This window comes from Emys orbicularis, chromosome 1 (genome assembly GCF_028017835.1).
Source record: "Emys orbicularis isolate rEmyOrb1 chromosome 1, rEmyOrb1.hap1, whole genome shotgun sequence".
Taxonomy (NCBI): domain Eukaryota; kingdom Metazoa; phylum Chordata; order Testudines; family Emydidae; genus Emys; species Emys orbicularis.
In genome coordinates, this window is record NC_088683.1 from 308877079 (window position 1) to 308900424 (window position 23346).

General features: G+C 43.1%; 1 protein-coding gene across 1 annotated transcript in view; it reads right to left on the bottom strand.

Moving 5' to 3' along the window:
* Positions 1-22850, bottom strand: part of LOC135888777 (protein associated with UVRAG as autophagy enhancer-like) — a 32848-nt gene extending 9998 nt beyond the window's left edge. Inside the window, exons 1-5 of the mRNA XM_065416563.1 lie at positions 22753-22850; positions 21008-21128; positions 13033-13722; positions 3552-3637; positions 543-750 (exon numbers count right to left, since the gene is read on the bottom strand). Coding sequence (XP_065272635.1) covers positions 543-750; positions 3552-3637; positions 13033-13722; positions 21008-21128; positions 22753-22824 — 1177 coding nt within the window. The 5' untranslated portion in view covers positions 22825-22850. The remainder of the gene's footprint in view (positions 1-542; positions 751-3551; positions 3638-13032; positions 13723-21007; positions 21129-22752) is intronic.
* Between the last annotated feature and the right edge of the window lie 496 nt (positions 22851-23346).

Below are 23346 nucleotides of genomic sequence, written 5' to 3' on the forward strand. Positions count from 1 at the left end.
ATTTCATCCTACTCAAATGTCTAGTGACTGATCCATGAACTAATGAAGTAAGTTATAAAGCAAATGATGATAGTCAGACTCCATATCCCGTAATACAAAAAAGGAAGATGAAGAAACCACACATTACAAATGTTGCACTTGAAGGTGGGGTTTTGTGTTTTTTTTTAAATCCTAACTTGACAGTTTCACTAACAAGGAACATGAACTATAATTTCTAGTGAATCACAGTCCAGCACAAAGAACTACATATATCCCCGGGCACACTCCAAAGAGAGATACAAACCATAAAAAAGATACACAGATGTGAATATTAAAGAAAAACTGGCAAGCATGGGAATCATTTGGAGAATCAAATTTATCAGGGATACATCTCATAGGACAAGCGACCTTTTATTTTTGACAGCCTGTCTGGGGAGTCAGTGAAGATTAGACAGGACTAGGAATTCACTTATGAGAAACACCCATCCCAACTCTTTCTGTAGGGTAATCACACAAAGGCAGGCAAGAAGCACTGCATTATGGGTTAAAATTAAATAACTTGCCTTCATAGCCACTGTCTGAAGAAGCAGAAGAAGCGGATTGTGTCTTTACTCTGGTATAAGAGGATATTTCTGAATCAGTCTGATAGCTGCCTAGTGATCCACTGGTTTCCTCTGTATTCCAGGGCTCTGCATGTTGACTTAGGATACTGCACTTCATTTTTTCCAAAGATGCTATGATCATATCTGCAACAAAGAAGTGTGCATTCTCCTGGACACAGAAAAGAGGAATGTTTATTACTAATTTACTTCTTAGTGTAATTAGTGTCAGCTTCTCTTCCCAACATTAACAAGCCAAGAAATGCATACTTAAAGCATACCTGGCCTTTAATTTAAGAAGCTGCAGGAAATTAAAATAAAACAATGCGGGTAAAAGGTACAGTATCCAAGAAACTCAATTTATGTCTGTCTTAATTTTTTTAAAGCATATTTGTTGCATTTATTTTCTTTCCCTCTTTTAAATCAAAAGGAAGAAACCTAAAATGCTTAATTGAGTACTCTCTTGGCAGGTGTGTGTATATTTAGGCATTTTTAAGGGCTTATTCCCAAGATTACAACATAAATTTTAGTAAGCATATTTTAAACCATGTAGCATATTTACTAGGATTTAATTAAAGGAGTGAGGTATATATAGACACATTAGTGTGCATATTAATTTTGAAGTGGCAAGGTGTGGCAGGCTTTAATACTACTTTGAGATTCTCAGATGAGGGATGATAACAGAAGTGCAAAAGCACTTGCCTATCTCACTGACTTAATTCTTTAATGTTTGCAAAGTATAATTAACCCCATTTTACAGGTGGAAAAATGGAAACTTGCGTGACTAGCTTAAAAGGTCACGCAGGAAATTGTTGATAAAGCCGGGGACGGAACCCAGATCCCCTGGCTCCCACGGTGCAGTTGCTTGCTTGCTTGCTTACATGCAACTTCAAGGTCTGATAGGAAAGCTCATTGCTTAAAAATACCCTCAGGATCTAGTGTTGCAACTTGTGAATGCAGATATCAAATAATCCACTAAAAAATTGAGTTACTGCTCTAAAAATGGCACCAGTTGTAACTGCAACATTCTTCACAACAGTGTACTGGAAAGCTGTAGTAATAAGCTCTATTAAATTATCATCACTTAAGAACAATTAAAAATGAAAACTTCAGTAGACATTCTTCAACTTTTTAACCGTCTTTAGGACAAAGAGGTGAACACCAGATTTTATTTCTAAACAATTCCAATAAAATGGCATTTTCTCCACAGTACAGGCCCTCATATAACGTCTCAAGAAGTTCACATGGGTGCCTGAAGAAACTGTATCTTAAACTACATGTTGTTCGATTATCACTACTTCTTTGGTTAACAGTTTGCCACAGAAACCTTTCAACAAGATTTAGGACATACCATTAAAAAAGGAAAGAGAATTAAACAGTCATTTTTTCCTGGAGGGGAAATACTGATAGCAAGGTGGTTCAGAGAAAGTTTGATAGATGCTGAATGGGGGTTAATACCTGGTCACTGGCAGATCTCAGAATACTGCCATGTCCAATGGTTAAGAACTTTCCTGCAAGACTTTGCGTTGCCAAGTGGGTACTTGCATATTGAGGAACTTACATAAGCAATCAGACTGCATTTACATGAACTCTGCTCTCACCCCTTTTTCGCCACCTTCCTTTTATACACTGAGCTCCTTCCCTTTAGGAAACAGCTCAGGGTCATAGAAGAAAGGTGGAGAAGACCTATTAGGTCATCTATTCCCTCTCCCTCCTAGGGCAGGATTGTAACCTTCAATACATAGATTAGTGCTTTGTCCAATCTTCTACCAGTTCCCCTGGGAGACTACTCCGTCGTCTAATAGAGGTCAACTGTCAGGAAGTTTTCTCCTGATATTCATCTTATTTCCCCCCTCTTAGTTTTATCCCATTACTTCTAGTTAAACCCCTTGTACCATCCCTGGTGTCTGAACCCTTTACTATTTGTTATATTGTCCCCTCTCCCTTTCATAATGACTGAGCACTTTGATCTTTCCTCTAAGATGACAGACTCCTGATCATTTGTATAGAGGGGGCAGTGCTGCCTAGTGGACAGAGCACTGGATTGGAATTCAAGAGACCTGGGTTCTATTCCCTGCTTTGCCACTGATAGGCAGGATGACAAAATGATGGGGTCTAAATTAGCTGCTACCAATCAGGAAAGAGCTCTTGGAGTCATGGTGGATAGTTCTCTGAAAACATCTGCTAAAAATGCAGCAGCAGTCAAAAAAGCTATCAGAATGTTAGGAACCATTAGGAAAGGGCTAGATAATAAAACAGAATATATCATAATGTCTCTATATAAATCCATGGCATGCCTACACCTTGAATACTGCATGCAGTTCTGGTCACCCCATCTAAAAAGATATATTAGAATGGGAAAAAGTACTGAGAAAGACAACCAAACTGATTCGGTGTATGGAACAGCTTCCATATGAGGAGAGATTAAAAAAACTTGGACCTTTCAGCTTGGAAAAGAGATGACTAGGAGGGGATATGATAGAGGTCTATAAAATCTTGACTGGTGTGGAGAAAGTGAATAAGGAAGTGTTATTTACTCCTTCACATAACACAAGCACAAAACAAATCCTGTGCTATACTTTCACAGAATAGCATGAAATAATGCAGATAAAATGGAGGTTTAGGAAAGGGGAAAACGTTGTTTGGAAAATGTTTGGAATGAAAAGGGAGTATCTTTAAAGTATTACATTCCCTGGAGTGAGCGAAAGGAGGGTGTGTAGATGGGGCAATATTGAAAAGCTTGGGCTGAATTTTCATTTGTAAGAATGCTCATCCTAAAACAGAATAAAAAAGAAAAAACAGCAAGTTGTAAAAGACTAATTTTGGCATCACTAAAGTTTGTTTTTCTAAAGCCGATCAGAAGGAATCAGTTCTATGTAGACTGACTAGCAAACAATCAAGTGTAATTATTCATAAGTGCTTATTCTGTACTAGAATATTGGTGCAATAGATCCAGGACAGCGATGCTCTCACCTTCTCCACATCTACAGGAAGCATGAAGATATCCTGCAAGGAACGGTTCAAGGAAATAGCTCCTATGCTTAAAGATGAAGTAGCACCTGTAGGCATAACAATAAGCATTATTATTAGTTATTTGTTTCTTTGCACTAGCCACAATGTGTTAAGTGCTTTCCAAGAGAAAAACTTGCCCTTGTTTTCCAAAACTGTCATCGGATGTGGGAGGGGGAAGAATTATCAAAGGTAGAGACAGTTTGAGAGGCCTTTGTCTTTTGAAAATACAGACAGTACTTAAGTTATCCAGGCAACCTGGAGAAAGTATGTCAAGTTTAGGGGAAACAAAGCTTAAATACACTGCAACACATAACTTCATTGTAAACCTGCCTCAGAATTCTAAGCAAAACCCAAAGCTGTTCATTTAGTACACTACCAAACACATAAAATACCACCACACTGAACTACAAACAGAGGAGTGTGGACCCGAGCAGTTAAGAAAAGCCACATGGCAAAGCCAGGGCACTCCATATGCTACCCTTGGAAAACTTCATGTGTTATTACAGTAAGCACATGAAAAGTTAATGGTGCTCAGAACTGTTAGCCACTGGCTGGAAGATAAGACTCACACTAGCACAATACATGTTTCAGTGGGGGTCTAATCATACAGGGGCCAGCTGCAGACAGTGTGGGTGTTGGTTTCATATGAATGCAAGAAGTTCAGAAAAGTTTGCTGTATATTTCCATATTTCCTGAATCCCTACTGCATGATAGCATATGTAGGACCACCATACGTAGAGATGCAGCATTTCTCGTTTTACAACGTAGCAGCTGCTGTTTTCATTTTTACAGTGCTTACTGGTGATTTTGATTAATATAGAAAACAAAAGCACTATCTCATCCCTTTCAGCACCTTTTTATGACAGAGCAGAGCATACTTTTGTTTCTCTATAGCTCTTGAGTACCTACATTCAATCACATCAACATGATGTGCTGGAATGGGTCTTAATTCTTGTTGAAATTAAAGCCTCACCTTCATTAAAATGAGTTGGCTCATATTCTAATATGTATTTTATATTCAAATCCTTAAGAACCACTACTACAAGAAATTAGCCAACTAATATTGACAAGATAGAGGGGTAAGGGGATAGTTTATACAGTCATAACAAATATATTATATATTTAATTAATTTATTTATTTTAAAGGAGCATATGATAATAAGACCTGTGCTTACCACCACCTTGACCACTTTGCTTGTATATTGTTTCTCTCTTCCCTACCTTGCATGTATTGACTTGTTTCAGTTAAAAAGACTTTGGGCCAGGGCCTGGCTTCTTATGTACTCACACAGCATCTGGCACATTCTGGGTATACCACAATATAAAATGATTTAGAACATCCAGATGACAAGCAAACAGTCTGTCTTTTTCAAACTAGACCATCTCCACCACAGACTTTCTGCTTAAAATGATAAACTATCATGAACAGAGAGAGACTCCCGAAAACACATAAGAATAGTTTATGCAAGTCATCCCTTCCAACTAATTAGCACTGAACATTTCTCAATTCGTTAAGTGTTTTTATTTGGCTATAATTGGACACTTCACCTTGAATGGTCCTTTAGAATGTGTTAACTATAATATGTGCTAATTACTTATGCTAAACTGTTTGATCTTGTATTTAGCTGTAACACAGACCTGAAGAAGAGCTCTGTTTAAGTTCCAAAGCTTGTCTCTCTCATCAACACAAGTTGGTCCAATAAAGATATTAACTCACCCACCTTGTCTATCTGGAACTCACACGGCTACAACAACACTGCATACATTGAAGATAAAGTAATCCTGTCCTCCCCATCTTACTACAAAAGGGTTCCATTTCTCGCTGAAGGAACTTAGTTAGGATAAGGCGGGGGAAGACAAAAAGACCTAACACAGGATCACACTAAGTAAGAGTGAGTATTTTCCTCTTTAGAAGTCTGCCTTCTCATTCAAGTTTTAACTCAGCCAAGTTTCACCAAAACTTTTGATTAAACTTATAACAATCTAAAAATTTTCCTTCCTTTTCAGATTTTAACATCTTTGCAGCCTCAACTTACATCTGCAACAGATCACTGTATGCACCATTGCAGTATGAGAGCTAGCCATACTTTGTAGCTACCAAGTAGGATAAACGTCCACCTGCCTAGTCAGGTAAAGGTGTGGAAGGAGAGAACTGTGCCAGCTGGCTATAACAGCAGGGATGCACACACAGTCTGTAGGAGGAAGCTAGGTGGGGCCTGACAGCAACATGTTGCAAACTGTGACAGATAAAACTGTATGCAGTGTTGTAGCCATGTGGCTCCCAGGATATTAGAGAGAGAAGGTGGGTAAGATAATATCTTTTATTGGACCAACTTCTGTTAGTGAAAGAGAGAGAGAGAGAAGGTGGTACAATACAAGAAATTACCTCACCCACTTGGACAAAATTGTCAGTTTGCTTGCTAGGCACTGTGCATCGCTGCTCTAACCCTGGTGGGGTCTGGGAAAGGACATTTCAGACAGTCACATTAGGAAACTGGTTACTTTGAGTAGCCTAGGCAAAAAATTAAAGCTAAAGGGAAGTAACAGCCATTTTGCTTGCCACACACCTATCACCTCAAAGACCAGGAAAAGCAATTCATTTAAATAGTTACCTAGCAAAGGTAGAGATTTGCATTTAAAATTAAACTGTACTGAAGTCCTGGGAGTGGGGGGGGGGGGGGGGGGGAGACGGACCTTAGTGTGGCCCTTTTAAATCAGAGATTATTGGAGGGGTCCTTAGAGGAAGTTTCACAGGATAAGTAGAAACAGCTTCATAGTTAAAAAGCAAATTCCATTAAAAACCAGTTTGTCTGGATTTAAACATCAAGCCTTTCATTTTCCTGGTTTTTTTCCTTAGCAATGGGAGACAGGGCAGCAGGAATCACACCAACATTTAAATAGTGGGGGTGGATTTGAGAGAGGGATGAAACTTGCTTTCAGGTAGGAATCTAGCTGACAATTAATGGAATGCCAACCAGAAAACACTCTGGTATAATTCCCACTCTAAAATTAAGCAGTTAATTTCTGGTCTTTCGGCTTCCTGCTCTCTTCTACTGTCCCCTTTCTCCTGCCTCAGTGCAATTTCACAGTCACAGTTCCAGTGAGGGAAGAAGCTCTCTCATACCACTCTCTGCCCTAGGCCACTAGCCAGTGGTTTAACTGACTGAAGAGAGGAACAAAGGCCTGAAGTTGAGGATTTTGGAAGTTGCATGATCTCTGAGATGGCACAGTAAGTTTAAAGCTCTAAGCATAGTATAAAGAATCAAAGCAAATGGCAAATTTTAAAATCAAGAGGTTTTTGTTTTGTTTTGTTTTTTTAAAGATGCTTTAGGAATTATTTTGGGGAAGTTCTTTGGCCTGTGTCACACAGGAGGTCAGACTAGATGATCACAGTGGTTCCTTCTGGCTTTGGAATCTATGAATCTATTTTCTTTGCCAGAGCTGAATGAGGTGCTTCCCTCCCCCACCCCAAAAAAATCTCTCAGGTTTAACAAAATAAAGTCCCTAATCCTGCAATGATCTTTTTTCAAACTTGGCCCAGTCCACATTCTGACGGACACCAGCTGGTTGTGAAGGAACCTAACTACTGAATCGCATGTGCTTCTAAGCCACCTGGGTCTCGGGAAAACCTGGTTACTGTTCCTAGCACGCTCCCAGGCCCAGATCTTGCCTTGTTTTGATACCCCTGGGCGGCAGGCATCAAAGGCAGGAGAAGGCGGAGCCACCCCAAACTGCCTGCGTGGCCCCGCCCACACTCCACCCCTAGACTCTCCATCTTCCCACCGTGCTCTGCTGTGGCTCTTCCTTCCCCTGTGGCTGAGGCCCCAGGCCAGGGGTGCCGGAACCAGAGGGGCTAGGAGGCCAGGGCCCTCTCACTTTTTGAAAGGGGGGGGGCCTGGCCCATCCACTTTTCACTGGGGCAGACCCCACCCCCTTCCCCTTCCCTTCCCCCCAAGGCCCCACCTGCCCTGGGTGGGGGACCTGGGAGGCAGAGACACGGGCCGGGTCTGCTTGTGCCCCCCACACTGCGGGCAGGTGTAGGGTCCACCACAGCTGCCTGCCCAGCTCTTATCATGGCTGGGCTGTGGCTCTGAGGGCCCCGTCCAGAGCCGGATCAGGGAGAACTGTGCGGGCAGCTGTGGGGAGCCTGAGACCCTCCACCTGAACTGGGCAGGGGGCCTGAGACACAGGCAAGGGGCTGCCTTTGCCTCCATCTCAGGCAGTGGGGGAGGGGCGGGGGGCCCTGGCCTCCCCACATTTGGGAGTACTCCGGCGCCCTTGCCCTGGGCGGAGGCTGGGGCTAGTGGGAGCCGGCCTGCAGCCAGGGACTCTGGGCGGCTGGAGCCAGTGCTCGTGCTGCCTGCCCGCCTGGTGGGGGATGCTCAGGTAGCCTGGGGCTGGTGAAGGGGCGACTCTGGGCGGTGGGGGGTGGGAGGGGTGCGGAGGGGCAGGGCCCCAGGTAGAAGTAACCGGCCAGCCGAGGGCTAGCTTCCCCAAGCCCCCCGGTTCACCCGCCGCCCATGTCTGAGCCCTTCCTTTGGAGGTGGGACTGCCTCCCCCAGACCTTGGAACCAGTACCTCAGCCTCCAGAGCCCTTAAGTCGCTGACACATTCCCTCAGAATTGCACCTACTCTCTGGTCATTCTTGGCTTTTAGTTTAATCCCTTTGGGGACAACATGGCAGAAAGGCAAGGAGCACAGGTTCAGCAAAGGAAGTTTTTTAAGCACAGTCACTTTACTTTAACAAGCACTAGAAAATTACATATCTTTGCAAAACAACAAATGTCGTGTGTGTGTGTGTGTGAGAGTGAGTGAGTGAGTGAGTGAGAGAGAGAGAGATACATACCAGTCCTCCAATCTTATCTCATCCTTCTGAGAATCAAAGGTATGCTCAGCATTCAGGCTAGGCAGAGAGTCCCTCTCTCTCCCCCTCCCTCCAGATATTCTTGGAAGTGGTAGTGAACGGCCCTGCTCCACTGAGAAACACCCCTTCTTAAATACAGTCTATGCTTTTTTTCCAGGTGTCCAAACTGAGACATTCCAGCCCCTTCCCCCAGTCAGACTTCTGAGTAGAGAGTTCATTATTCCATGGGATTGGGTGCAGTTGCAAGACAGTCAAAATTGATGATCTGGGGGCTTTTAAATTATAGTCACTCAACAAGGTGTCAAGCATCTTTCCTGGGCTGGGCACCAGTCTGGAATGCAGCGCAACAGACTGCCCTTGACAACATTTTTCCAGCACAGAATGCAAAACTCTAGTCAGCACACAGAATGGAAGAGATTGCAAAAACAGAAGTCATAATTTGACAAAGACCTATTCCACTATGCCTGATAGGTAGAGCCCTGCATAGATACAAAATTTGTATTTGCATCCGATCCGCAATCTGCAAAAATGGTCCGCATATATACACACACATCTACATCCACAGATATGGATATCCATGGATTTGCAGGGCTCAAATGGTAGGACCCTAGCACCTCTGAGGACTAACTGATGGGGGGGAGGAGAAGGAATTAGGATCTACAGTAAATAATGTTTTCACCCCTCAGTATTAACACAGGCAAGGACATTTTTAGAGTGTTTACTTCATCTTTAGCACCCCTCAACCCATTCTGGCATTTGTTTTCCAGATGACCACTACACTAGCCAACATCATCAGACTCATGAGACATGCCAAAAGCCTACATTGTTTGCAATAAGACAGATAGTTCCATGCAACTTTAATGCATAACAATCCCTGGCAACAGTTTGGAGACTTGGCCAGGATTGAACTATCCAAACCTGCATGACTAGCTGTACTTGGTTACAAACATGGGTGAGTTTGTTTCTTCCCTTGTCTATTCCAGACACAGGGGCAGCTCTAGCTTTTTTGCCGCCCCAAGCACGGCACACAGGCTGCCTTCGGTGGCTTGCCTGCGGGAGGTCGCTGGTCCCGCGGATTCAGCGGCATGCCCGCGGGAGGTCCGCCGGTCCCGCGGCTTTGGCATACCTGCCGCCAAATTGCTGCCGAATCCGCGGGACCGGCGGACCTCCCGCAGGCATGCCGCCGAAGGCTCCCTGACTGCCGCCCTCACAGGGACCGGCAGGGCGCCCCCCGCAGCTTGCCGCCCCAGGCACGCGCTTGGAGCGCTGGTGCCACCGCTGTCCAGACAGGATCCAAATACATTGTGCCTGGTTCAGTGAACAAAGCGCCTAACTGGAGCAAACCACAATCGTCACGGCCACATTAATCAACTGCTCACAGTGTTTATGAAACTATATGTCCCAAATAACTAATTATTGTTCAAGTCCCTGATCCTGCAATGGGGTCTGCCCATTAAGGAGCTCACTGCAGGATCAAGACATGTTTTGAATTAACATGACATTAGCCATTTACAGATGAGAGAGACTACAGTACTTGAGGGTGGAGCCACAGAGTCTGTCACATGTGCAATGTTGATTTTAGAGTAACAAAAACAGAAACAAATGTGTCTGAGGGGTTTTTTCAGGGGGTGGGGGAGCAGTTATTTATGATACCAAGGCAGCCTGATTTTCCCACCCTTACACCAGAAATTCACACCTTGTCAACCTTATGTTTCCTGGATGACTGAGGAGCTAATACGATTATGATATCAGATACCAATGAAAGGAAACCCAATTCACTGAGGGCTGGGGATGACTTTTACTCACATTGTTACCTTTTGTTTAATCCAAAATGCCTGACAAACTATGGAACTGAAAGTATTTTTGGTGAAGATTCAGCACCTCCACCATTTCATTTAATAACCGAAGACCTGATCCAAAGCCCACTGAAATTAATTGGAGTCTTCATTAACTCCAATGGGTTTTGGAGCATGCCTTGAGGGAATGCCCAATCCATGTTTCTGGCTCCTCGGAGACCTTCAGCAAAACAGGGTACAAAAGATTTGACATTCCTGAGATTTCTAAGGTAAAAACAGAAAAAAATCAAATTCTGAAGAGAAAAGCCTGACATTTCAAGCCTTTTTTCTAATCACAAAGAAGGGGAAGAGAGCACAAACCCCCATTCTCTCCACCTTCAGGTCTCCTTTAAGTAGAAATCAAATCAGTTACCATTTTAGTTACCTGTATTAGAGTAGCAGACAGATGTCTTAACTGAGATTGGGCCCCATTGTGCTAGGCACTGTACAAACACATGAGAAGAGACAGTCCTTGCTGCAAATAGCAGCTTACTATCTAAAGGACAATACAGACAAATGATGGGAGGGGAAACGGGCATGAAGCAACTTGCCCAAACACACACAGGAGGCCAGTGGCAGAGACAGAAAGAGACCCAGGTCTGACTCCTAGTTCAGTGCCCTGTCCACTAGACTAGACCATGCCATCTCCCCTAATGTCACTACTTGTCCTGCACCTTCATAATAGAGACCTTTATTTTCCATTGATGACAATTTGGGACTGTACCATTCATATGACTAAACAAACAAAAACTGAAGCTTATCAGCAGCAATGTTGCTCACACTGTATTTAGAACAAGGGGCTCCTGCAAAACTCTTCTCCCTGATCCTGTTTATGTGCTCACAAAGAACAGTGGGGAGTAACTGATGAGAAAATAGATTCCTATAAAACAGAAGTTCTTTATCATAACAATTCCAGGAGGCGATGCTCCAGAACAAGCAAACTTACTATATGCACTTTCTTAGGAATAAATATGGTGTGGGGTTTTTTTTTTTAGGAACAAATTATGAGTATATTGCAAATACAGCACAGTGTTAAGATTTGTATCATTTGAAGGAGGTGGATGACAAATGAAGAGCTTTTGGTGTAAGTCTGAAGAGAACATCCCTTTGAGGATACATGCCTTTTGGTGAAATCTGGTCTATTCCAAAAGCAAAAGATATATATATTCTGCAGAAGGTATAAGTCAACTGTGGCATAGGATGATATAGCAGTACCCACAAAGGAGATTAATTCCCATCAGATTCAGGGAAATCACCAGTCTTTCTTGCGTGCAATTTGGTGTCAAACATCATAAGGGTCTCCCAGGCAGCCTCCCCAGCACATCATTCAATCATTAGCTAAAGCAAAAAATGCCAAGATTTACTTTATTTGCTTTTAGCATAAGGGAAATTCTGAGATAAGATAAAGTCAGGTAGTAGTCTCTTAAATTACATTATCTGCATTATTAGAGTTAAATGACTTATGTTCTATTAGAGATTCAATACTAAATTAGAATCATTTAGCATTCTTATAACAAGAAAATAGCAGACACACCCACTAGCATGTGTTCAGAGTCTCACTGATTAGTTTGTCCCCAGAGAACAGCTGTTCTTAATTTGTTATTCCTCCATCTTTACTCTGTCCCATTCCAAGGCCTGGATTACACTATAAATTTAGGTTGACCCAAAGCTACGTCGCTCAAGGGTGGGCAAAATCCACACCCAAGTGGTGTAGTTAAGCCAATCTAACTCTTGGTGTAGACAGTGCTAGGCTGACAGAAGAATTCTTCCATTGATATAGCTACCTGTTGGGGAGGTGGATTATCTATGGCAACAGGAGAACCCCTCCCATCAGAGTAGGTAGTGTCTACACCAGGGGCAGGCAAACCTTTTGGCCTGAGGGCTGCATCCGGTTTCCAAAATTGTATGGAGGGCCAGTTAGGGGAGGCTGTGCCTCCCCAAACAGCCAGGCGTGGCCCGTCCCCACCCCCATCCGACCCCTCCTGCTTCTCGCCCCCTGACAGCCCCTCCGGGACTCCTGCCCCATCCAACCCCCCCGTTCCCTGTCCCCTGACAGCCCTGGACCCCCCGCCACTCCATCCAACCCCCCCGTTCCCTGTCTGCCCCTGGAACCCCTGCCCCTGACTGCTCCCCATCCAACCCCCCCTCTCCTTCCTGACTGCCCCCATTCAACACCCCTGTTCCTCACCCTCTGACCACCCCGACACCTATCCACATCCCCACCCCCTGACCCGAACTCCCCTGCCCTCTATCCAACCCTCCCTGCTCCCTGCCTGCGCTGCCTGGAGCACCAGTGGCTGGCGGCGCTATAGCCGCGCCGCCCAGACCACCAGGACAGGCAGCCGCGCCGCCTGGCTGGAGCCAGCCACGCCACTGCGCAGCACAGAGCGGGTCAGGCCCTGGCTCTGCAGCTGCGCTGCCCCAGGAGCTTGCAGCCCCGCTGCCCAGAGCATTGCACCGGCAGCAGGGCAAGCTGAGGCTGCGGGGAGGGGGAACAGCAGGGGAGGGGCCGGAGGCTAGCCTCCCGGGGCAGGAGCTCAGGGGCCGGGCAGGAGGGTCCCGCGGGCCGGAGTTTGCCCACCTCTGGTCTACACTGTAGCATTTCAAGTGTAGACAAGTCTCAAGTGGCAGTGTTTGCGTGGTCAGTTATCACCACAATGAGACCAGTTTCATTTGGGTCTATCCCCTAGTACTACAAAAGCAGTAACAGGAAAAGGTTTGGAAGTGATTAAATGAAAGTTACCTTGCTGATCAGAGGGCACTGACTGTGAACGCGGGTGGAAAGCATTGCTGCCCTCATCTCTGAGTGGCATGGGTTCTGAAGTCTCAGAATTTCTAAATGCTGCTGACAACTCATTAGCTATTGAATCTGGAGAGATTCCTTTAAAAGCCAAAGGCTGGTCTGGTGAACTTGAAGAGTTTTTAAGATCTTTTTCTGAACACGTAATAGCAGAGTTCGCCAATGATGTGATAGTGCCTCCAGTTAAAGTCACTTGGGTAAAGTAATCACATTTCAGAGGAGACACTTCCAAACGGGATGAGCTATTTAAAGCCGAAGTGATGGGGCTTCTGCCAGGATAAAGTGGGCATGATGAGGAATCCAGTGAAGATTTAGAAGAACTACACGGAGTATTATCCCAAGATGCCTTATGCCTCATAAATCTAATGTCCATTTGTGTAGAAGCAACATTGTGATGTGTATAATCTGGGTCACTGTCATCATTAGAATCACCATCAGTACTCTCCTCCCAGTGTTCCATATCGCTGTCTGGACCTTCAGTTGTCTGCAATACCGTTTTCTCTGGTAGTGAAGATGGTTTAATACCAGATGCATTTAGAACAGATGCAAGAATTTCTTTGATGGCTGCAATACTGTCCAGGAATGATCTAAAATTTCCTGCATGCCCAATCACTGCTGGCCTTGAGTACTCATCTGTTTAGGAAAAGTAAGGGATCAAGAGGTTAGGAAGTCATCAAAAAAAGGTTCCTAGTTACAGCATGAGTAGAGAATACATTCAATGGGGAAAAAAATCCAAACAAACCCCCCAACACTACCTCCACTGGAAGGTTAGGGATCTTGTCTCCTGCAACCTGGAAATGTTTCTATTGTTGATCGATCAATAGTAAAGTAAGACATTCCTAGCCAAGCATGTATACTTAGTAAACATTTAAACTGTGGTTGGTTGTCCCAGTATGTTCCCATGTGTCATTGTTGGAAACTACATGTGAGCTCAAAAGAAAGAGCCTTCAGGAAATTCTGAACAGGGAAAAACAAACAACAAAAACCCACTCACACTGCTCCAGTCTTTACACTATCTCCTGCATTAAGGCAAGAATGGAACATAACAGTTTAGCAAGGCAGAGGAATACAGATTACTACAAAAGGCAAAGGAGTCATATACTTTGTGTCAAAAAAGAAGTGCTAGAGTCTTCACCGGCAGGATTTAGGCTTGGTCTACACTACAGACTTATGTCGATATAACTATGTTGCTCAGGGGTATGGAATATCCATCCCTTGGCAATGCAGTTATATTAATCTAATCCCCAGTGCAGACAGCTCTATGTCGACAGGAGGGCTTCTCCCATCGACATAGCTACTGTCTCCTGGGGAGGTGGAGTACCTATGCTGATGGGAGAAGTTCTCCCACTACAGCCACTGCAGCACTATAAGTGTAGACAAGCAGGCAAGAAAGATTCCCACTAAACAAAGAGGGTAATGAAAGGTGTAATATTTATAATTTAAACTTTCATTTATATCCTTTACAGTTGCAAACGTCATTTTTACAAAGACTCTTATTGAGTCTGCAAATAGATGGAAACAAGCACCAAGTTGAGATCTTTATAAGGAATTATTTTTGAAGCATAAAATATGACAGAAGCCACTTAAAAAAAAAAAGCAGCAATGGATACCTACAGAATGCTTTTACAAGAACCTTCACATTTTTGATTTGCTTTCTTTCATAGAAAAAATTACCATTCTTGAAGCATTTCCCCACTCACTGATACTCCTGCTGGATCCAGACAAGACCCTAGCTGGTGGGGACAGAAAGCAAGGGCATATGGCGCTTTCACTGCAGGCAGCCTTCGCACTCACTCATACTCCTGCTGGATCCAGAGGAGATACCAGCTGAAAGTATGGGCCCAATACTGGCTCAGCCAGCTTAGCACAGGTTAAAGAATACACTGCTCGGCCTACACTAAGTTATGTGTACCTTTCAATCCCAGACAAGACAAGGCCAAAATGACCATGAATCCATTATTCAGAATGGCAGCAGCATTTTGTCTGGACCCTCAACAAACAACTGTAACACACAGAGTTCCTTGGAAGGAATCAAAAGCTCTATATTCTACAATTTCACAATTTTAAGTGAATTACTGCAAAGTTGGAGATCAACAGAACAGGTAAGAATTTGGTTAAGATTTTTAAAAGCAGGTCTGACATCATGAATATGATGTACTAGTATGCACTGCAATCAGTAACTTCAAATTATGGAATTGTAGAACCAGACATTTCTTCATCAAGAAATTTAGGAAAAACTTACCATCAGTCATGAAATGAAGGGCTTTGTCATGTGGTTGATGTTACAAGATAAGTTATCAGACCTCACATGACAAAGAAATGGGCATGTGTATCATTGACGGCAGATAAGTTGATTGTGAAAGTCTGAGAATAGGTGCAAACAACAAGATTCATATCCAGAGCAAAGGGCGATTTATTAGGACCAGAGGGAATGCCAAGAACCACAAGCGGAACAAAGTGGCAAGTCTGGGAGACCTTTGTCCAGGAGTTGTCTCCTTGGACATTGTCAGGAAATGAATCTCAACTAAAAACAACTGGCAACAAATCTCACTAAGGCCCACTCAACTGGGAGCCAGTATGTGCTGGAATTGTTTGTTAGATAAGAGAGTTCACTAATTTAGGGACTCAAAGAAAAACCCCAGCCACTTTGCTCAGCCTAGCAGCCTCAATATTGTAAAAACATGTCTCAAAAAGAGAAATCTAAGGTGCATCTGAAAAACTGCTAAACATTAATGAACTGATCCCACAGCTTGTGGAAATCACGTTGCTAGTGATTTGTTACTTAAGCAGCATAGACTCAAAGCTAAAAGACTTTCAGAAACAAATAAAAGGGGCAGTACAGTAGAACCTCAGAGTTACAAACACCAGAGTTACGAACTGACCAGTTAACCACCCACCTCATTTGGAACTGGAAGTACACAATCTGGCAGCGGCAGAGAGACACACACACACACAAAAAGCAAATACAGTACAGTACTGTGTTAAACGTAAACTACTAAAAAAATAAAGGGAAAGCAGCATTTTTCCTCTGCATAGTAAAGTTTTAAAACTGTATTAAGTCAATGTTCACTTGTAAACTTTTGAAAGAACAACCATAGCATTTTGTTCAGAGTTGCAAACATTTCAGAGTTATGAACAGCCTCCATTCCCGAGATGTTCAGAACGCTGAGGTTCTACTGATTTGTTTTCCGGGGGGAAGAGGGGAAAGTAGTTTGATAACTTTAATAGGTTGCACTTGCATGTCTCCCTCCCCAAATGCACATCATCCTTCATATAAGACAAAACATTCAAAACACAGCCTCTCCTCTACCTTTGACTCTTTTGCCAGTCTTTCCAATCGCAAGTTCTGCCTGCCAACCCCCAGCCCTGGCTCACCCCTCCCCCCCCCCACATCCTCTTCCTCCAATCCTGCTTTTGCGCTGTGGAGCATCTCGGGTGAAAATCCCAATGACCAGGCTGACTTCCTGCACTATAAATTCGTTCTCTCCTCCTTCAGTTCTGCCATCATCCTAAGTAAACAGCTGTACTTATCCAATTTAATTGAATCCCACACCCCAATCCTAGCTGCCTTTTTGTCATCTTTGACTCACTCCTCAAACCTTCTCCTCCTCCCTCTACTTCTTGCCCCATACAAGATCTCACCAATGTAGAGAAAATTAACTACATATGACATGGCCTTACCCTTTCCCCTCCTACAGCTCTCTCCACCTTCTCCTCTGTAACAGACGTAGGTTTTTGCCTACTCACCTCCCCCACTCTCTCCACTTCCATGAGTAACCCCACCCTATCCCATCTTCTGGTAGCCCTTACCCCCACTCATCTCCTTCCTTACTCTTCTCCTTAACCTCTCACTTTCACTGGTTCTTTCCACTCACAATACAAACATGCTTTAGTCTCTCCCACCCTTCGCCCCATTTTTCTCTCCAACTACTGCCCCATCTCCCTTCCCCCATTCATCTCTATACTCATTGAACCTGCTGTCTGTACAATTGCTGTCTGGAGCTCTTCTCCCCCAATTCCATCTCAAGATCTTTTCAAATTTGGCTTTTGCTCCTTGCACTCCACTGAAACCTCTCTCAAAGTCTCTAATGGCCTCTTCTTAGACAAATCTCAGAACTAACTAATTCCATCCTCATTCTCCTTGGCCTGTCAGTAGCAGTGGCAGATTTAGAATTAGTGGAACCCTGTCTGCAGCTTCATTTTCGGGGCCCACCCAAGAAAAATAAGATTCTCTCTTCTCTCCCCCCCCGCCCATGACCTTTTTCATTCTTTTTTTCTTCATCCTCCTCCTCATTGGGGCAGGGGGTTGGGGTGCAGGAGGAGGGGCAGGCACTGGGAGGAAGTTTGGGTGCAGGCTCTTGGCTGAGGGACAGTGCTTACCTCAGGCGGCACGGCTCCCAAAGCGACTGGCACACACACCCCTCTGGCACCGGCTCTTAACCACAGGCGCCGCCCCCGCAGCTCCCATTGGCCGCAGTTCCCGGCTGCTCTGTAGTCAGCGTTCGGGGTGGGGACAGCGCGCGGAGACACACACACACACACACCCCAAGGGCTACAGGGACATGCTGGCTGCTTCTGGGAGTGAAGCGGCGTGGAGGGAGGGAGGCAGAGCAGGCAGGGAGCCGCCTTAGCTCTGCTGCTGGCATGTCTCTGTGCGCCCCTTGGGGGAAAGGGGACAGCGCGTCTCCGTGCTCTGCCCGGGACAGGGGCAGCGCATGGAGCCGCCTCCGCCCCCCACCAGGGGTGCGCAGAGATGTGCCAGCAGCCAGCCGCTTCCAGGGGCGGCGTGGGGCCACCGGGCACAGCATGCAGGCAGCCTGCCTGCCTGAGCCCTGCTGCATCGCCGGCCGAGACTCGGGGGCAGGTTGTCAGATATTTGTCCTGCATTTTGGGGGCCCCATGCCACTGCACGGTTTGTTTCATGGTAAATCCGCTCCTGGTCAGTAGCCTTCAAGATAGCCAGCCATGTTGTTCTTGAAACATTTTCCTCATTTGGCTTCCATGACTCCATCTTTTCCTTTTACTTCTCTAATCACTCATTCAATGTGCCCTTTGGAGGATCTGCCTCATCCTCCCTTCCAACTTTCCACTGGAGTTCCACAGGGTCCTGTCCTGAGTCCCTTTCTGTTCTCCTTTATCTCTGGGTCATCTCATCTGCCAACATGAATTCAACTATCATCTTGATGTTAATGACTCACAGCTCAACCTCAATCCACACCTGCCTCCTTCTATCCAAACTAAAATCTCAGGCTGTCTCTGACATCTCCTCATGGATGTCTAACAGTCAGCTGAAGCTCAACATGGCTAAAAGAGAGTTCTTAATCATCTCACACCCACCCCCAACCATCCTCTCGCACTTTCTTGATTGCTATGGACAACACCATCATTCCACCTGTCATTTAGGCCTGGTTATCATCTGTGACTTGGACTTCTCTCCAGGTCCTCATATCCAGGCTATGTCTAAATCGTTCAGATTTTTTCTGTGTAATATCTCTTAAAATAAGGTTTTTCCTATCCATGCAAACAGCTAAAATTTTCATCCCAGCTCTTATCATCTCACGCCTCAATTACTGCAACATTCTTCTCTCTGTCCTTGAGAAATGCAACCTTGCCCCACTCATATCTATTCAGAATGCTGCCACAAAGATCATTCTCCTAAACGGTCGCTTTGACCATATTATCCCTCCACTGGCACCTCCTTCTCCCCTGCAGGCATGAACTGCTTGTCTTCACTTTCAAGGCCCTTCGCGGTCTACACTTCCTCCTACCTATCATCTCTCATTTACTATTGACATAAAATCATAGAACTGGAAGGGACCTCGAGAAGTCATCTAGTCCAGTCCCCTGCACCCATGGCAGGACTAAATATTAGCTAGACCATCCCTGACAGGTGTTTGTCCAACCTGCTCTTAAAAATCTCCAATGATGGAGATTCCACAACCTCCCTTGACAATTTATTCCAGTGCTTAACCACCCTGACAGTTAGGAAGTTTTTCCTAATGTCCAATCTAAACCTCCCTTGCTGCAATTTAAGCCCATTGCTTCTTGTCCTATCCTTAAAGGTTAAGAAGAACATTTTTTCTCCCTCCTGGTAACAACCTTTTATGTACTTGAAAACTGTTATGTCCCCTCTCAGTCTTCTCTTTTCCAAACTAAACAAACACAATTTTTTCAATGTTCCCTCATATGTAGGTCAAATTTTCATAGACCTTTAATCATTTTTGTTGCTCTTCTCTGGACTTTCTCCAATTTGTCCACATCTTTCCTGAAATGTGACACCCAGAATTGGACACAATACTACAGTTGAGTCCTAATCAGCGTGGAGTAGAACAGAATTATTTCTCATGTCTTGCTTATAACACTCCTGCTAATACGTCCCAGAATGATGTTAGCTTTTTTTGCAACAGTGTTACACTGTTGACTCATATTTACCTTGTGATCCACTAAGACCCCCAGATCCCTTTCTGCAGTACTCCTTTTTAGGCAGTCATTTCGCATTTTGCATGTGTGCAACTGAGTGTTCCTTCCTAAATGGAGTACTTTGCATTTGTCCTTATTGAATTTCATCCTATTTACTTCAGACCGTTTTTCCAGTTTGTCCAGATCATTTTGATTTTTAATCCTATCCTCCAAAGCACTTGCAACCCCTTCCAGCTTGGTATCATCTGCAAACTTTATAAGTGTACTCTCTATGCCATTATCTAAATCACTGATGAAGATATTGAACAGAACCAGACCCAGAACTGATCCCTGCGGGGCCCCACTTGTTATGCCCCTCCAGCATGACTGTGAACCACTGATAACTATTCTCTGGGGACGGTTTTCCAACCATATTGATTCCTGCATCCAATCGGCCCGTAATATCAGCTTCTATAATCCACTTGTTAAAGTTTCAAACAAGAACTTTTGTGCTTTCCCCCATGCTGCTGCTCATGCTCGGGAGGAGCTCCCCATAAACATGTGCAAAGCTACCACCTTAAAGCTCTTAGCCAGGATGCCTACAAAAAAACAGTTAGGCCACTGGTACCACTACCTATTACACTGACCAATGTTGTCTCATTGTTTCTTTCTACTCCCAGATGTTTCTTGTCTTATACTTAGATTGTAAACTCTTTGGGTAAGGACTGTCTTCTCATTCTGTGTTTTTACAGTGCCTGGTACAATGGAGTCCTGCCCATAAGTAGGACTCCTAGGTACTAAAGTAATAATGACAAAGATTATTTTGCCTTCTGAGGCTTTCAATGTTCTCTATTGATTTCTCCAGCTTTCTATCCACATCATTTAAAGCAAAGCTTAAGTGAACAATGGAAGGGACTGTCCAAGTAGAAGTAATGTGATTGTTGCCTCAAAATTGAGTGTTTCCAATGGTTGGGTTTTATTCTGGGTCAGCACTGGCTAAAATCCTAGACTGGCTAACCCACCATCATAAACTTTCATCTTTACTCTGGGCTCCTATGTTGCCAACATCAGAAGTGTTACTTTAAGCTCAAATTTTGAAATTACAACTAATATATTCCTACTAATGGCTTCATCTTGCAAATTGTATTCAAGCTAGTAGCCTGTTGAAGTCAACAACATTATTATTTGCATGAGTAAGGGCAAAGTCTTTATTTTCAAATACCATTCAGATTATTAATGGGAAGAAGTATTCATTTTAGCTTTTGAGCACTCAGATTGCTGTTCTGACCAGAAAGGATGGCAGTTCTTCTCAAGGCAAGGAAGTGAGGCAGAGTGAAGGAGGCACTTTTGTACTGACTCATCTCAACAGCCAACAAATAAATTTTCAATTTCAGTCAGTTAGCTCTTGGTAATTAAAGGACTATACAAATCTCTACCATTTCTATTAACAGGCTGACTATCATGCCATGCAATCAACAATTAAGATTATAAATTAGAAAATCGATTATAAAAGTCATACCTGAGAGATCTGAAATTTGAGGTGTCTGAGCAAGACAGCTAACCCTTGCTGGAGCAAACACTGTAGCATTCGATGAATACACTGACTCGGAGACAGTTACCTTATTGCTTTGCTTGGTCAACTAAGACAAAAAACCAAAACAAATAAAAAAAGACAATCGGATTATGGAGTTCTCTCAGGAGAACACTGCACAATGTTTTATTAAGCACTGCAGAGAAAGACAGAGTTTAGTCAAACCTGTATTACAAAAATGCTCTAATCTCTCACTGTAATATTGTTGCATTTCCATTGTTTAGGTCACAACAACATAACAGTTCAGTACTGGCAACAAAAAGTGATATGCTTCACAAATGTAATGGCCAATACAACTATTTTATTTTTAGTTATTTTTGAGAAAACAAAGTTACTAAAATACCTTGGGGGGGAGGGGGAGCAAAATATCTAAGGGGAAGAGGAAGAAATCCTGTTTCCTTAGGCCCCAATCCTGCTGACACTTATGCACATCCTAATTCTGCTGCCATGAATATTATTTATTTCAATGTAACTACTCATGGTAAAGTTAAGCATGTGCCATTTACAGGAATAGGTCCTTAGTTTGTGTTGAATTAAGATGTTTAAACACACTGGCATAACACTGAAAGTGTTAAGAAAAGAAAAAGGAACTGTAATTCTTGTAAACTAATAGTTGGAAGGGAGAAGCTGCTTAGATACGTACTGTTTTTAAACTAAACAAGCTGCACAAGAGCCTGACAGCAGACAACAGTCCCGTTAGTTTAAAGATCAGAGCAAAGCTCCTTTGGAATCTGGGAAGGAATAGGTATCCAAATCAAAACTGAAGTATTTCCATTTTAGCTGGAGAATAGTTACTGGGGACAACCATATATTATTTTATGCTTGACACATTTAGAATTCAATAACCTAAAAGGTTAGGAAAATATTCTGTTAAACATCAGATTTGCTTTAGACCCTTTTTCACAAGATACATTTTTAAAAACCTGACATTTCCAAACTTGTCATATTTAATACATACATACACACACACTATAAACTAGCACTATCGAGACCAACATTTCTTATAGGAACATAAATATTTAGCAACCAGTTTATTTGATTAAAACTTATTTTTGAGTACTCATTATTAATCAGTTATGCAATAAAGAAGTGCTGCCTTTTAGGACACTAATGCCCTAATTATCACACAAGTCAACACCACACCTTACCACAAGTATTCTACAACTATAACATTTACACTGAATATATTTTTACTCTAAGATGCTGCCTGTTAGATCTTATCAGAAGCAGTTACTAGTCTCAGAACGTAGATAAGAGATTTTAATTACTTTCAAAACAACTCCATATTAAATGAGATAATATTTCAGGTTTTGGAAAAAGCTTGAAAAGGGAAACTCTCTTAAATATGTTTAATTATCAAACAAATATTTTAGTTAGATACAATTTTACTGTAAAGTCATAAATGAGTTATCTGAAGTCAATGTCCAAACCTAACAGAGGTATACAATGCACAGTTGTAATCAAAACTAACTAGTCACAACCAATTTTAGTTTTTCATAAAATAAATAATACATTTGGTTTTCAATTTGTGTTGGGCTTAAAGTCCAAGTTCATCATGAAACCAACAGCAGTTTAAGGATATAGCATCTACTGCACCTAAATTAAACGAAAAGCGATAACATAAGATGATTTCCAGTTAATAAAAAAAAGGAACCAAGAACATCTTGCTTTACCTCTTGAGCACTTAACTGTCTGAAGGCCTGTGTTCTAACGTAGCTCGTTAGTGATCCTGTGTGGAGAGACATGATGGGAAAATCTTCATTTTTTTAAATTACCTGGAAGCAATTGAGAAAAGGTGATAACAATTACTAAATTAATCATGCTTTCATTTTGTTTTGCAGTCTTTAATTCAGACAAATCTTTATGTACTGTTAATGCTTAACTGTTGTGCAGTTTCTAACCTTCCCATTTACTACCAAGCACAATTTAGAACCTGCCTGGGCTAAGAGATAGAAAAAAACGTATTGGAACAGCCAGTCTCTTTCCCTCTAATATCTATTATTCTAGAAACAACTGTTTGTTGTGTATTTCAACTCTTGCTTTTTTGCCCAGGATATCTGTAAATAAGATTTTGTGCTTCTTTAAGATTTAGCAGTTTTAGCTATCTTTTCCCCATCTGCACTCACAGTATTCATACATAATATAAACTGCAGTTCAGAACAGATATACCATGCAATTGTTAATATACTGTCCACCAAACTACAGTAGCACTCCCAGCTAGTACCAGGACTGGATTAAGGAATAGGCATTACAGGGCCCTGTCTCCT